Here is a 15,925-nt window from a genome sequence, read left to right as displayed (position 1 = left end):
GACAAGATCTGTCACTGACCCTTGTTTGTAATTCCCCTGTGAACTGAATTCTTAGATTTCAGCCTAGTAGGCCATGAAATGTACAATGTAGCAATGTCAAATATCATGAGCCACTCAGGCGTCTGCTGAAATGAATATGGTTGGGAAATCAGACTCCTTGTTATATCCAGGCAGATGATTCATTCTTCTCCTGGAACTGGGACTTGCCTCTGCATGTTTTGCAATGCTAACTAGCTTCATAACAGCATGACTGTGTGCTGTGATTCCGACCAGATTTCTCAGGAAACATCGGAGCGAGGAGCAAGCTAATTCCTGAAACAATGGCATTCGCTTTTAGACAATTGTTCCTGCTAGCTGCCGATTTAATGCTCGCCTTGGCTCTTTCCTGCTTTCTGTATGCTTTTGTGTGCCTCTGCATTGCATTCCTGACCTGCTTTGTGATCGTGGTCTCCTTAGGCATTATGAAGAAAATGGAGAGAAATATTGACATCAAAGGAAGAGCCATTGTGATTCTAATGTCCAACAGCTCCATCGGGCGGACGTTTGCCAGGAACCTGGATGAGGCAGGTTTCAGAGTGACCACTGCATGCTGGCCACCTGAAAGAAACTGGGCAAAGGTTCTGAAGAGGGAGTGTTCGCCAAACACGAAGATGGCACAGCTCCATATCTCGGAGGACGAGTATAAGATGACATTGAAAACCTTGATAGAAAAGCACTTGTCTCTGAAAGGTAATATTTAGGGCAAGACTGTGCTTGAGTGTCCTAATTTACCAGCAAACTAGGAAGGCAGCAGTAAGCACAGATCTCTTTTTTACTTCGATCTGCTAAGGAAAATAGACTAGTCAATTTCACTTCTAGTTCTCATGCACAAAAAGGCAAACCCTGGTGCTAATGCCGGTGGAGGGTTCTCTAGCAGCAGGACTGTAAGCCATTCCATAGCACCAGGTGTGAGCAGCCCAAGGCATGGAAGAGACTGGGCCTCTTGCTGGGCAGATTCTCTGCTCCTTCGTTCCATGGCCTGGGTAAATATGGTTATATGGGGCTTTTCAGCTTAGAAAAGAGACTAAGGAGCAGGGGGTGAGGGTGGAGGGAAGGAGGTATGATAGAGATCTACAAAATCATGACTGGTGTGGAAAAAGTGAATAAGGAAAAGTTATTTCGTTGTTCCCATAACACAAGAACTAGGGGGTCACCCAATGAAATTAATAGGTAGCAGATTTAAAACAAAAGGAAATATTGCGTCCACATACCGTCAACCGATGGAACTCCTTGCCAGAGGATGTTGTGAAGGCCAGGACTTTAACGGGGTTCAAAAAAGAGCTAAATAAATTCATGTAGGATAGGTCCATTGATGGCTATTAGCCAGGATGGGTAGGAATGGTGTCCCTAGCCTCTGTCAGAGTAGGGGAATGGGTGACAAGGGGCAGATCACTTGATGATTATCTGTTGTGTTCATTCTCTCTGGGGCACCTGGCATTGGCCACTGTTGAAATATAGGGTTCTGGGCTTGATGGACCTTTGGTCTCCCAGTATGGCCATTCTAGTGTTCTTATGGGCACAGAGGGCTAGGGCCACCTCTGAAGAGGTCACGCTGATAGGCTGGGGGAATGAGCAAGAGATGAAGAGATTTGATCAGTGACCTAGGGAAAGGCGACGTGCCTGGTTTCCACAGATTCCAAACATGGGGAGAGAGCATGTAATACAATTGACAGGTACTTTTTTCCCCCTCTCCCTTCTTTTTGTGTTATAAAGTCTGACCCTGTCTTTTTTCTGCACTTGAACTCATCTGAAGACGTGGGTTTTGCCCACAAAAGCTCAAGATACTATGTATATATTTTGTTAGTCTCTAAAGTGCCACAGGAATACTCATTGTTTTTAAAGTTACAGACTCACACGGCTATCCCTCTGAGACATTTTGGCTAAAAAAGTGCAGTCTCTCCTTTCGTCATGCTGTCAGTGCTGTCTAGCTGGAGGGGGTGTTTAAAGAAAAAGGGAGAATTTTAGGGTTATATTGAGGGGTAGGATCCATCCTGATACGGGCCCGTTGGATTTGAATGATCTTTGTAAGTGGTTGTACATGTGTCTAGTGGTTTAAGTAGGATCCTTTTTAAAAATCAAAAAATAAAATGAAAAAAATCTCTAGGGTTATAATAGGTGAGACCAACAAACATTTTGGAAGGGATATGAAACCTCAGACTTCAGGATTTATGCCAATCTTTAACTACCAGCAATCAGGAGACAAGTTTTGGTACCGCCAAATCAAGAAGGTTGTTGGTAAATTGGAGAGGGTTCAGAGAAGAGTGACCACAATGACTGAACAATCAGAAAACTTACCTGCTAACGATGGACTCCAGGAGTTCAATCTATTTAGCTTAATGAAGGTTCAGAAACGCCCTGTGTCCAATCTATAAATACCTACCTTGGGAGCAAACATTTCATAATGGGCTCTTCCATCCAGCCAAAAAAGGTCTAATGGCTGGAAGGTGAAGATGGACAAATTCAGACTGGAAATAAGGTGTACATTTTTTGACAGTCGAGTAATGAGCCATTGAAATAAGTTACTAAGGGTCATGGTGGATTCTCTATCAGTGGGCATTTTAAAATCATGACTGGGTGTTTTGATTAAGGTATTATCGAGGAATTATTTTGGTTAGGTTCCATGGGCTGTTGACTAGTTGATCACAGCGGACCCTTATTGGAATCCATGAATCTAATATGGGGATAGATTATCCCAGATCTGGCTACTGCCGAGGTTCTGCAGCTTCCACAGAAATTACCTGGTGTCAATGACAGAATAACGTACTGGATAGACCTTGGATCTGATTCTGGCCGGCTATTCCTACATTCATGACAGTGTAAATGATTTGAATGCCTGCTTTAAGGCCCGTTTACACTCACATAGTGGTAGAAAAGAACTTCAGTGCATGCATGAAATTGTCGGGTATTTTATGAAATTAACCAGATGCCTTGGTCACGTTGCAGTCTGTGCAGGCATCCTCATGTGTTTATAAATCCTACCAGAATCCCTGCATGCGTTAAGATCTACAGCGGTGTTGCTGCAGGTCCAAATATGCATTGCTAAAGCCCACAAATATTTTGGGACAGATTCTCAGTTGCCTTAGTGAGCTGTTGATTGTGCTAGAAGTCTTACTGACAGCAGTGTGAATATAGAGTGAAAGCTTTGTTATCCGGCACTCTGTTAACCGGAATACTTTGTTAATCGGCATTGCCCCCAGCCTAATATCGCCACACCTTCAGCTGTGCATACCTGACTCTTGATTGTCCAGCCACCTGTTATGGGGCTTTTGACAGCTGGTACTGCCGGCTGACGTGATCAGCAGGCACCTCCTTCCCCCACACCTGCCTCCAGTTCCCAGGAGCAGAGGCAGAGCAATAAGCTTTGTTATTGGGTACTTTCAATTAACCAGCAACCCCCATTTCCCATCAGTGCTAGATAACAAAGCTTTCACTGTAGTATGACTATTTACCATCATCTCCAGGTGAGTAGGATGCCACAGGTTGGATAAGGGAACCATTTTGTTTAGGATGCAGGGGAAGATATAATCAGTCTACATGGCTAATAGGTTTCTTCATCCCTATGAAAAAATCAGTCATGCTCTTTTCCCCAAAAGGGTAGCATGATACATAGATCAGCCTGAGACACATTCTGAGGCTGGAAAAAAGGCAGCTCTCACACAAAGACGACACACTGTTTACGAATAGTCGAGCAACTGCAGTCATTCTGTGGCCTGTGTTGTACAGGAGATCAGATTTGGTGAACAGAGTGCTCCTTTCTGGACTCAAAAAATTATGACTCTGTCAAGCTTTAATGCCCAGCTCATGCAGGGAACAGGTCTAGTGAAAGATCCTCTTGCCTAGGCCATGTGTCATCTATGTGTCATGCAGCTCCTGGCAGGTTACACAGCCCTGTCTTTCTCCACAGGCATGCTGTTTTGCCAAACCCCGGTGAGCAGAAAAACACGAGTCACCTGCCGAAAAAACATCTGATGAAGTGGGTTTTACCCATGAAAGATCATGGTCCTATCTATATATTTTTGTTTGTCTCTAAGGTGCCACAGGACTACTTATTGTTTTTAAAGTTACAGACTAAAATGGCTACCCCTCTGAAAAATCATGAGACTGGTTTAAAAATCATGATTTTTAAAAATGGGAAATGTTGGGTCTTTTTTAATTTGTATTCCAGTATTTGACCCTTTGGGGTGCCCTTAGGCCACTGTTTTAAGTTTTTCTTTGAAACCGTAAGAGCTAGAAACTTACATTTCATTTAGAGAGAGAGAGAGAGAGAGAGAGAGAGAGAATCATGTGCCTCCAGGAGCTGGGGTTTAAGGGTACGTCTACACTACACACTTATTTCGGAATAAGCTATTCCGGAAGAAATACTCTGCACTATAAGGAAGCCTCAAAATTAGTCCGAGGCAGATTCCTGCAATGTGGACATGCTACCTCGATTCAGAGCCCCAGGAAGCAATAGGGAGTAATTACTCTGAATAGCCCTGGGGAGGAGCTATTTCGGAATAACTGCAGTGGAGCATCCACGCTACCGCTATTTCGAAATAGCCATTTCAGAAGAGGCGTTATTCCTCGCGGAATGAAGTTTACAGAAGTCGGAATAAACCGTCTGTTTAGAATTCATTTTGAAATAACGGAATTGCCGTGTAGACGCTTGCATTGTTATTTCGGAGTCATGGCCGTGATTCCGAAATAAGGCAGCTGTGTAGACGCACCCTAAGAAAACCATCCAATGCTGCAAGAGCTGCTGACGTTGCATGAATGGATCTGGGGTCCAGTTGCTAGAGGGACTGCTGTTAACCATGTGTGTGCTGCCGCCTGGACAAACTGCCTGGGACTGCTATGCCTTGTTGAGGTCTTTCAATGATTGTGGGGAGCACCAGAAAACAAGGAAGAACTGGGGAGATCCTTATGCATGTGAAGCAGCCCCTCCTCTACCCCAGAAAAGAGATGGGCAAAACAGAACACAGCTCTTGCCAATCAGCCTGATTAATTCCTCTAGTGCTTTTCACCATGGCACCTAGCCACCCTCTGTCACCAGGCTGTGGGGAGTCCCTGGGCCCCACACCCCCATCCACACCTCTCAGCCAACAGGTAGAGCAGAAGGTTTATTACTCCACAGAGACACAGCGTAGAACAGACTTGTCAGTACAAACACCAGAAGCAGCCAGCGCCATCCATCTTGGGGAGAAGGGGAACCAGAGCCAAGGCCCTCAGCCCCCTCCTTGTATCCTAAGCCAGCTGAGACTCACTCACACACTCAGCAACCCGCCCCAGCCCTGCAGGCAGCACTACCGCCTCCTTTGTCCAGCTTCCCCGGGGCAAAAGGTGTCACCTGGTTGCACCCCCTCTCCCAGGCTCCGCTTACAGAACGTCTTGGCCGTTGTGTACGTGCTGGGGCTGGAGCAGCCTCCCTCAGTGCGTCACACCCAAAATTCCCATCCCCATCTAGGTATTGGTGCAGTGCTCAGGGAAACTGAGATACGCACACCAGGCCACTACAGGACAGCAGAAATCACATGCAACACAACAAAGCGAGCGGAGCCAATGCAGTCCCCACCTCATCACACCCTCCTAAACACAGGAATTAGGGAGCAAGGCCCAAAGGGTTAGTCAGCTGCGCAGTGCAAAGCAGGACTTGTTGCATCCTGCCCTCAAGGTCACCTGGGCCTCACTTTTGCCAAGTGGAGCAAATTCCAGAGGCAGCAGCTCTCCAGCAAGGCCTCTCAGCTGACAGGCTCAGAGGTCTCGGATTTCTCAGAGGATTTTAACAGCCTACAGGATGAGCGATGCTTTCAGCTCACCCAGTCCCAGACGGGTCAGATTTTAAAGCTCAGAGTTGTCAGATAGTTTCACAAAAAATACTGAATATGGTGGGGAAAAAATTGGTTGCGCAAAACAAACAAACAAACAAAAACTACACACACACACACACACACACACACACACACACAAAAGAGTCATGGCCCTTTTAAATCTCCACACACTCCCACACTCCCCTTGCACCCGCCAGACACAGTGGGGAAAGAATGTCCCAAGTGACCTTTCATCCGAGAAAAACAGAAAGTACTGGACATTTTACATGTCTGATATTCTATTTTTTTACCGGACACATGCCGCAAATACCAGGCTGTCTGGTCCAATACCCTGTCCTGCAGCATGAATGGCACAGCACCCAGTGCAGATGTGAGCACAAGTGTCCTGCATCCGTGCTGGTCCATGTCACTCAGAAGATGGGAACTTGGACCCTGATCCTGCCGTAAGCTTCTGTGGGCAGATACACATGGCTCCATTGACTCCAGCAGGGGTGTGTGTGTGTGTGTGTGTGTGTGTGTGTGTGTGTGTGTGTGTGTGTGTGTGTGTGTGTGTGTGTGTGTGTGTGTGCAGGGCCGGATTAAGGCATGGGCTAGCCGGGCAGCTGCCCGGGGTGCCAACCTATAGGGGGGGGGGGCTGATGACAGCTGTAAGGGGCACACAGTGCCCCTTATAGTTGCCATCAGGCGCTGCGTGCCTGGCTCCCGGATCGCGGGCTGCAGCAGCTCCCAGCAGCCACCCTGCAGCAACTGCCTGGGGTGGGGGCTACGTTAACCCCAGTGGCACCGGCCAGCAGCGCCCTTCCCAGCCCTGCATGGCCAGGATCGGTCTGCCCCGGGTGGCCCCGGGCTGTACGCCAGCGGCGGTAGCCAGACTGGGCAGGCTGGGAACCTGCATCCTTCCCCTGCCAGCTCTATGTGCCCTCCCTCACGCACTGGGTGGGGGCAGGGCCGCACATGCACCCTCCCCCTCATGCTGGCATGGGGGCGGGGCCACGCAAGTGCCCTCCCCCAAACTGTCTGCCTGGGGCGCCAGAATGGCTCGGTCCGGCCCTGTGTGTGTGTGTGCATTTTGCAGTGATTTGTACATAAAGTCTGTGTTCTAGGATAGCTCGCTTCTCCTCTCAGACTGTTCATTCTCCTTCAGAATTCTAGTAACTGCAGAACATCAGATTAGGCCTGGCCTGCAGTCAACTCAATTCCTCACTGTTGGAGTGAAATTGTTCCTCGGTTTCCCTAGAAAAGTCACGCGAGGAATTGCCTCAGAGGTCCAGTATGTGGCATTGCAGTTCTTAAAGATACCAGGCCAGAGACGTATCTTCAGCTTGTGTAAACTGTCTGAGCGCCACTGACCTCAATACATGATGCTGGTTTATACCTGCTGAAAGGCTGAGTCACTGCTTGCGTCAGGAGGCAGAAAGTTTTGCCTATGAAAAATAGTGAGTTTCATCAATGGCAAAAGGAAAGGCAAAATAATAAACTTCCTAGATTTTACTCCCACCTGTAGCTGGTTGGATTATTTTCATTGTGAACGAATTATCCCAAAGACTGAGCCTTTTTTCCGTTCATGAACAACTCATCCTGACAGCAGACACTGCATTTGTTATTCAGAGATATTCAAAGAATAGTCTGGCCAAATAATTTAACCTAGGAGCTGTTTGAAGGCTCTTCATTTTGGTTATTTGATCAAAGCAGATCACCTAGGTCATGTGGTGGTGTTCCAGAACCCTTACTGGACGGATTAAATGCTTTACACAAAGGAATTCATTAATAAATAATGGTGATTATCCAATTGTAAATAATGAATTGGCAAGCACGTTTGTTCCTGCACAAATGTCATACCCTTCTTCATAAGCACATGTCTATTCAAATGGGACAAAATTCTCCCCTATACAGAGGGCCCAGACAAGACGTCTGCACCCATCAAATACCACTTAATTCTTAAAGACATGGTAATGGATCATATGGCCCAGAGAGTTTTGTTATGCAACTAAGAGGTCCTTTTTCATTAATAGTGCACTATTATTGCTAAAAGTCCAGATACCCCCCACGCTCTTAGAAATTAATTGAAATGTAATTAAATGGTATAATCAAATTAATTGAAACATATGTAGTCAAAGTAGAGCTAAAACTGGGGGCAAGTAATATACCTGCCCCTTTGCCACACTGCCAATATTTGTGGCTTTACATTCACATTTAAAATAAAGGTTTTCTCTTCTGTTGCCATGTAAAACATTTGCATAAAGAATTGAGGGAACTGACTATTAAATGACCAGAGTGAAACTGACTATTCGAATGGATCGAAAATTGGAAAATTTCCATCTCAATTTCAGTTTTGACATTTTCTGTCAAAAAAACAATGACCAAGCAAACATGGACGGACGATTCCTGACCAGCTCAGCTGACTGCATGCAGAATGCTGCTTTAATGCACAAAAGTAAATGAACTAAAATAACCGCAGAGACACATCCCCTCTCCTGCGAATTCAGCTTAATTCACTAACAGAGATCTCAGATAATACTCATGACAACAGTGGGGGAAAAAGGGTCTAAACAGAAATATGACTTTTAAATGGATCGAGTCCCATGCTTAGAGACCAATGCTTCCCTACATTCCATTTCAAAGACAGAAAACCAGTGCTACAAAGAGCATCAATGATGTTTCTGAGTGTAATGGGTATTGCTGATACAGCAGCAGGGAGATGTAATTCCCAGCGAGGGCAGATATATACACGTGAGCTCCACTTCAGCTAGTATGCTAGAAATACTAGTGTGGCCACAGTGGCACCGATTGACCACCCATATACATACCCAGGAGGTTGGGGGCAATTGCCTCAGCCTGTCCTGCCACGGCCACACTGCTATATTCAGTGGACTAGCTTGAGCAGAACTAGCTCATATGTCTGCCCGCACTGGGAATTACACCTCCCAGCCAGTGTGTAGACCAGGAGTGGGCAATAATTTTCACAGGGGGGCCACTTCACAAATTTTGATATGTGGTCCTGGGACAGCTCTGGGCCTCCCAGAAGGGGTGGGGCTTCAGGCAGAACGGGTGGGGCTGGGGGCTACAGAGAGAGACAAAGAGAACATGTGAGTGTGAAAGAGATGCTGTGTGTGTGAGAGAGACTTTGTGACACAGACTGAGTGTGTGAGGCAGTGTGTATGCGACAGTGACTGTGTGTGTGGCACAGAGACAGTGTGGCACAGACTGGGGGTATGTCACAGTGACACAGTCTGTGTGTGTGCTGGCTGCTGCTGCGTAAGTTTCTAAGAGAAGGCACATGCTGTCTCTTTAAGGAAATCTGCCCTGCTCTGTTGTCTCCCCTTCTCCTCCGCCCTGCCCTCCTCTGAGTCATTTTTACCATCTACAATTCAGATTGGAGCAACTCCAAAACTGCGTGTCTTCCTCTTCCTGACCCCTGCTCTGCAGAGATGGGATACAGGGGTAGGGGAATACCCTGGACTTTGCAGCACACTTTTTCACAATTTATTTCATGCAACATTGGAAATATGTTGCATTGAGCTGGTTGAACCTTTCTGAATTCAAAACATTTTCATGCAAATTATTTGAAGATTTCCATCATTTTTTTTCATTGACTTCTTTGGCTACATCTTTTAAAAGGAAAAGTTTGAAATGTTGATGAAACATTTTCAGTAAAGGTATCTACAATTTTTGCCAGACATTTTCATCAACCTTCAGTCAGTTCTAATATGAAGTATGTAATATGAGAACTTTAGACAAATCTGTCTGCCAGCTTGGATCCATGTCTAATTGTATATCAGAGTAGTTAAGGGTTATATGGCTCAGATTTGCCCTAGATTTTTTAATCTAAATGTGGCTAATATTGGCAATGTTCCTTTTGAAACAGAATATCTGTCACCTTCATTTGTGTGTGGAGCAACACTATGAAATAACATGACAATTAATTTTAAAAGTTAACATAAGTCATCTCATGTCATTTTGACAGGCATGTATGGGCTGATGAAGAAGCCTTCAGTCCTGATGTGGGAAGAACAGGAGCCAGAAACAAACAAATTATCTGAGGAAAAAACGACTTGTATATGGAAGAATGTTCGCATCACTCCAGGTAGGATAAACATTAGACAGTTGAGCACATTTGAATATGTTGCTCCTTCTTAATCCCTTTCTAGACACAGGGGCTACGTCTACACTGGCCCCTTTTCCGGAAGGGGCATGTAAATTTCACCAGTCGTCGTAGGGAAATCCGCGGGGGATTCAAAGTAGGAATAAGACCCTCCGGAAAAGGGCGCTTTTTCCGGAGGATCGGGGCCAGTGTAGACGCTCTTTTCCAGCTTTTCTAAAAGCCGGAAAAAAGCGGCGGACATTTTTATTTAAATGCCGCGGGGGATATTTAAATCCCCCGTGGATTTCCCTACGACGACTGTTGAAATTTACATGCCCCTTCCGGAAAAGGGGCCAGTGTAGACGAGCCCAGGGGGAAAAGTATTGGAAAAAATGTGTAAGCCTATGGCTACTTCTAGACTGGCATGATTTTCCAGAAATGCTTTTAATGGAAAAGTTTTCCGTTAAAAGCATTTTCGGAACAGAACGTCTAGATTGGCACGGACGCTTTTCCGCAAAAGCACTTTTTGCAGAAAAGCGTCCGTGCCAATCTAGACGAGATTTCCGCAAAAAAGCCCTGATCGCCATTTTCACAATTGGGGCTTTTTTGCGGAAAACAAATCTGATCTGTCTACACTGGCCCTTTTGCGCAAAAGTTTTGCGCAAAAGGACTTTTGCCCGAATGGGTGCAGCATAGTATTTCCGCAAAAAGCACTGATTTCAGACAGTAGGAAGTCAGTGCTTTTGCGGAAATTCAAGCGGCCAGTGTAGACAGCTGGCAAGTTTTTCTGGAAAAGTGGCTGATTTTCCTGAAAAACTGGCCAGTCTAGACACAGCCTATTTGTTTTAAGAAAGATGGTTTTTAAACATCACTCCACACCTCCAATGACAGGGCTCAATACCTTTAAAAATATGGTAGCTGTTCCTACTCAACTTTACACTCCACCTGTCACCATGGTTGACAAAAATTACCTTTAAAAACATATTTAAAATCACACATATATTATTTTCTAAGCAGGGCCTTACTGTCACTAGAAAACAGCAAACAATCAATTTTCCCGTTCAGTGACCAAACTAGGCTGTGGGGAGAGAAATCGGTTCAGCTTGAATGAAATGTTTCATTTAATTCTTGGGTGCCACCCTTTTAAAAAGTTAATTCCTGTTAAATTTCCAAACAAAATGGTAGCATTTTGATTTGAAAATATCTATTTTTTTAACAAATCACTTTTTTTGATACTTTTTTTTTACCCCCATAGGGCTTTTTTAAAGTCAAAACTCTTCTCTGAATTTGACCCAAATTTATGAACAAGTTTGGTCAACCTGACACTTCATTTTTCAGTCAATAAACTATTCACGATAAAATGTCACCCAGCCCCAGTTGTGATGTGAGGGGCAAAATTCTCTGAGGTGCTGAGCGCCTTTGGTTCCCATGGCTGTCATGGTGGTTGACATTTAAGCCAATGGGGGTGAAGAACAAGGCATAACAATTTTTGAGAGTCTTCATATCTTAAAGGATCGGGTCTTTATCTGGGCAAGGGTTTTCCTCTGGTTTTTTTTTTTCATACATTTGACTAAATAGAAAATGATGAGAGTATTGGCCTAGGCTAATACTTAATTTGTAGCAAGCTAGGGTGCAGTTCTCTCCTGCACTAGTCTGCTATGCAGTAAGGGAATGTCTACATCTGAAATGTTATTCCAGATGTTATTCCGAGCTCACATGGATGCACCTATGCTGGGTCTGCTTGAGCTAGTGTTTAAAAGCAGCAGCGTGTCCACGGTTGCATTCTTATCTTTGCAGCTTTCCTTATGGCACTTCTCTTCCTCCCTGTGAACTATGCAGTGACTTTTGCAAAGAAGAAAAGCCTGCAGTTACTTACTAGCCCGAAGAAATCCAAAAACTGACAGGTCAGACAACCTCTGCATCCCAGATACATCCAACCTGACAGAGCTAGCTAGTCTCCATTCACATCACACTTCCAAGCAGCCACTGCCCCAAACTTCAAAAACCAGGGTCATCCCAAAATCTGGGGACTTCAGACCTGAGGCTACTTTCAACCCTTTGGAAATAGGGGCTGTTGGCAAAATTCAGAACTGGATTTGTGCTTTGATTTCCGGTGCCCACAAAAGCACCTCGGAGGTATTCAGGCAATCCCACAGATTTCTAGGGGAGTTAGGCACCTAACCACCTTTTCAGACCTGGGCCCTAGAGCCTGATTGAAGTCCCACTGAAGTTAACTTGGCATAGGTGCATTTTGAAAGGATTATTAGAAATGGAAATAAATCAGAATCATAGAATCATAGAATAATAGGACTGGAAGGGACCTCGAGAGGTCATCGAGTCCAGCCCCCCGCCCTCAAGACAGGACCAAGCTCCAGCTACACCATCCCTGACAGATGTCTATCTAACCTGTTCTTAAATATCTCCAGAGAGGGAGATTCCACCACCTCCCTTGGCAATTTATTCCAATATTTGACCACCCTGACAGTTAGGAATTTTTTCCTAATGTCCAATCTAAACCTCCCCTGCTGCACTTTAAGCCCATTACTCCTTGTCCTGTCCTCAGTAACCAAGAGGAACAAATTTTCTCCTTCCTCCTTGTAACACCCTTTTAGATATTTGAAAACCGCTATCATGTCCCCCCTTAATCTTCTTTTTTCCAAACTAAACAAGCCCAGTTCATGAAGCCTGGCTTCACAGGTCATGTTCTCTATACCTTTAATCATTCTTGTCGCTCTTCTCTGTACCCTTTCCAATTTCTCCACATCTTTCTTGAAATGTGGCACCCAGAACTGGACACAGTACTCCAGCTGAGGCCTAACAAGTGCAGAGTAGAGCGGCAGAATGACTTCACGAGTTTTGCTTACAACACACCTGTTGATACAACCTAGAATCATATTTGCTTTTTTTGCAACAGCATCACACTGTTGACTCATATTCAACTTGTGGTCCACTATGACCCCTAGATCCCTTTCCGCCATGCTCCTTCCTAGACAGTCGCTTCCCATCTTGTATGTATGGAACTGATTGTTCCTTCCTAAGTGGAGCACTTTGCATTTCTCTTTATTAAACCTCATCCTGTTTACCTCTGACCATTTCCCTAACTTGCTAAGGTCATTTTGAATTATGTCCCTATCCTCCAAAGAAGTTGCAACCCCACCCAGTTTGGTATCATCTGCAAACTTAATAAGCGTACTCTCTATCCCAATATCTACATAATTGATGAAGATATTGAACAGTACGGGTCACAAAACAGACCCTTGAGGAACTCCACTTGTTATCCCTTTCCAGCAGGATTTAGCACCGTTAACAACAACTCTCTGACTACGGTTATCTAGCCAATTATGCACCCACCTTATCGTGGCCCTATCTAAGTTATATTTGCCTAGTTTATCAATAAGAATATCATGCGAGACCGTATCAAATGCCTTACTAAAGTCTAGGTATATGACATCCACCGCTTCTCCCTTATCCACAAGACTCGTTATCCTATCAAAGAAAGCTATCAGATTAGTTTGGCATGACTTGTTCTTCACAAACCCATGCTGGCTATTCCCTATCACTTTATTACCTTCCAAGTGTTTGCATATGATTTCCTTAATTACCTGCTCCATTATCTTCCCTGGGACAGACGTTAAACTGACCGGTCTGTAGTTTCCTGGGTTGTTCTTATTCCCCTTTTTATAGATGGGCACAATATTTGCCCTTTTCCAGTCTTCTGGAATCTCCCCTGTCTTTCATGATTTTTCAAAGATCATAGCTAAAGGCTCAGATACCTCCTCTATCAGCTCCTTGAGTATCCTGGGATGAATTTCATCAGGACCTGGTGACTTGCTGACATCTAACTTTCCTAAGTGATTTTTAACTTGTTCTTTGTGTATCCTATCTTCTAAACTTACCCTCTCTCTGCTTGTATTCACTACGTTAGGCACACCTCCAGACTTCTCGGTGAAGACCGAAACAAAGAAGTCATTGAGCATCTCTGCCATTTCCAAGTTTCCTGTTACTGCTTCTCCCTCCTCACTAAGCAGTGGGCCTACCCTGTCCTTGGTCTTCCTCTTGCTTTTAATGTATTTATAAAAGGTCTTCTTGTTTCCCTTTATGCCTGTAGCTAGTTTGATCTCATTTTGTGCCTTTGCCTTTCTAATCTTGCCCCTGCATTCCCGTGTTGCTTGCCTATATTCATCCTTTGTTATTTGTCCTAGTTTCCATTTTTTATATGACTCCTTTTTTATTTTGAGATCATGCAAGATCTCCTTGTTAAGCCAAGCTGGTCTTTTGCCATATTTTCTATCTTTCCTACACAGCAGAATTGTTTGCTTTTGGGCCCTTAACAACGTCCCTTTGAAATACTTCCAACTCTCCTCAGTTGTTTTTCCCTTCAGTCTTGCTTCCCATGGGACCTTACCTACAAGTTCTCTGAGCATATCAAAATCTGCCTTCCTGAAATCCATTACCTCAATTGTGCTGGTCTCCCTTCTACCTTTCCTTAAGATCATGAACTCTATTATTTCATGATCACTGTCCCCTATACTGTCTTCCACTTTCAAGTTCTCAACTAGTTTCTCCCTATTTGTTAAAACCAAATCCAGAACAGCTTCTCCTCTGGTAGCTTTTTCAACATTCTGAAACAGAAATAAATGTCTCTCTACTTTTGTCTGTGCATACTCACCGGTGGCTGTGTACAAACAGTGAGGATGTGATATGGAAGGGAAACCATTTGAGTCTGAAAGGGACAATTAGAATGAAATCAGAATGAATGAAATTGTTCAATGCTGAATAAAGAGATAAGCTCCCCAAATACATTTATTTCAGCAGGGAAGGAAACTTGTGGAATGACTCAACATGTTAAAAATGCCACAATGAAAAAGAGCCACAGCATGGAGCAACTGGGAAAAGAACTGATTGATTCCTGACCTGCTAGAATTAAGTGCTGAATGATAGCTCCAAACTCATTCATAAGACAATGAGACATCATTGTGAATTAGATCTGGATGGAAGACTATTCTCCTAATTGTATTGCAGGTCTGTAATGTACTTTCAAATCATATTTGTAACCGAGAGCACGGGTGAGATGTTGAAATTGTACCGGGATAAATGATCTAAGCTGAAAGGGACTAATGGAAAACTTTTTGGAAAGGCTTCTGAATGTTAAGCTTTCAATGTACACTGTGTCATGAGCTGGCTGAATCGATGGACAAAATGTTGGTCTTTCATCTCTCAAATTGCAATTCAGAGTAACCATTGCACATGTGAAATGTAGTCCAGTCCCAGCCTACAGAAAAGAACCGCAGTTAGATGTCAAACGAAGCCGAAACGTAACGTTTTAATTCAACAATGTCAAAAAAGGTTTTGTTTTGATTAAAGGTATTGAAATGAAATGTTTTAATATTTCTGAATTGAAAGTTTTGGTTTCTAGCCAAAGATGTTTGATCTTCAGGCAATCTGTTTTTCACCAAAAAGTAAAAATTTTCTGTGGAAAGCAGACATTTTAAATAATTCAGTTGAACACCCAATTTGCAGTTGAGAAACAGTTTCAATGGAACTTTTTTAACCAGCCTCTGGTGAGCAATAACATTTTGTTCAGAAATTCTTTGTATGGTTCAGATGGATAAGTGTATTCTTTATTTTCCCTGCTGAACTGTTGTATATCATTGATGCGCACTTTTAAATGGCTGCTATTTCAAAGATGGGTGAACGATACCTATTTATATTCACAGTGGTATGTACAGTCTGATTTAAATTCCTTATTTGGACAAACTACCTGTTGGCCTCAATGAAATTTTGTTTGCTTAAGCACATTATGATGGCTTAGAATTTGTTTATAATGGTTTATTATCCTTTCAGATAAAAGGGACTACACATTTATAAAATTAGTGCTATAAGGCAATTCCATTTTGAAACTCAGTCATGATATACATTCCCCAAAAATGTTTTAATACAAATTAGCTACATCAAAGTAATGCAGAAGATGTATGTGGAGTTTTTCAACGCTATCTAA

General features: G+C 43.9%; 1 protein-coding gene across 3 annotated transcripts; it reads left to right on the top strand.

The window, feature by feature from the left end:
• Nucleotides 1–214: 214 nt before the first annotated feature.
• LOC102457077 (uncharacterized) lies at nt 215–15,720 on the top strand. 3 transcript variants are annotated; one of them, XM_025177969.2, is made up of 4 exons: nt 215–729; nt 9,811–9,930; nt 11,725–11,831; nt 14,743–15,720. In XM_025177969.2, exons 1-3 carry the CDS (start codon nt 321–323, stop codon nt 11,826–11,828), a joined length of 633 nt encoding a protein of 210 aa, XP_025033754.1. In that variant the 5' UTR covers nt 215–320; the 3' UTR covers nt 11,829–11,831; nt 14,743–15,720. The 3 variants fall into 3 exon arrangements, with proteins under 3 accessions (XP_025033754.1, XP_006136084.1, XP_006136083.1); XM_006136022.4 differs by lacking the exon at nt 11,725–11,831 and having other exon boundaries at nt 221–729; XM_006136021.4 differs by lacking the exon at nt 11,725–11,831 and having other exon boundaries at nt 221–729; nt 14,740–15,720.
• Nucleotides 15,721–15,925: the final 205 nt, after the last annotated feature.

The sequence above is a fragment of the Pelodiscus sinensis genome, chromosome 3 (genome assembly GCF_049634645.1).
Source record: "Pelodiscus sinensis isolate JC-2024 chromosome 3, ASM4963464v1, whole genome shotgun sequence".
In the NCBI taxonomy this organism is placed as follows: Eukaryota; Metazoa; Chordata; order Testudines; family Trionychidae; genus Pelodiscus; species Pelodiscus sinensis.
The sequence above is the reverse complement of the archived record's forward strand: the minus strand, read 5'-3'. Positions and strand labels throughout refer to the sequence as shown.

Bases quoted from the DNA above. Each gene is read 5' to 3' on its own strand.
- LOC102457077 (XM_025177969.2), top strand. From the start codon at position 321: ATGGCATTCGCTTTTAGACAATTGTTCCTGCTAGCTGCCGATTTAATG. The intron at 730-9,810 runs GTAATATTTAGG...TCATTTTGACAG, and splicing joins AAAGCACTTGTCTCTGAAAG to GCATGTATGGGCTGATGAAG. The intron at 9,931-11,724 runs GTAGGATAAACA...TTATCTTTGCAG, and splicing joins GAATGTTCGCATCACTCCAG to CTTTCCTTATGGCACTTCTC.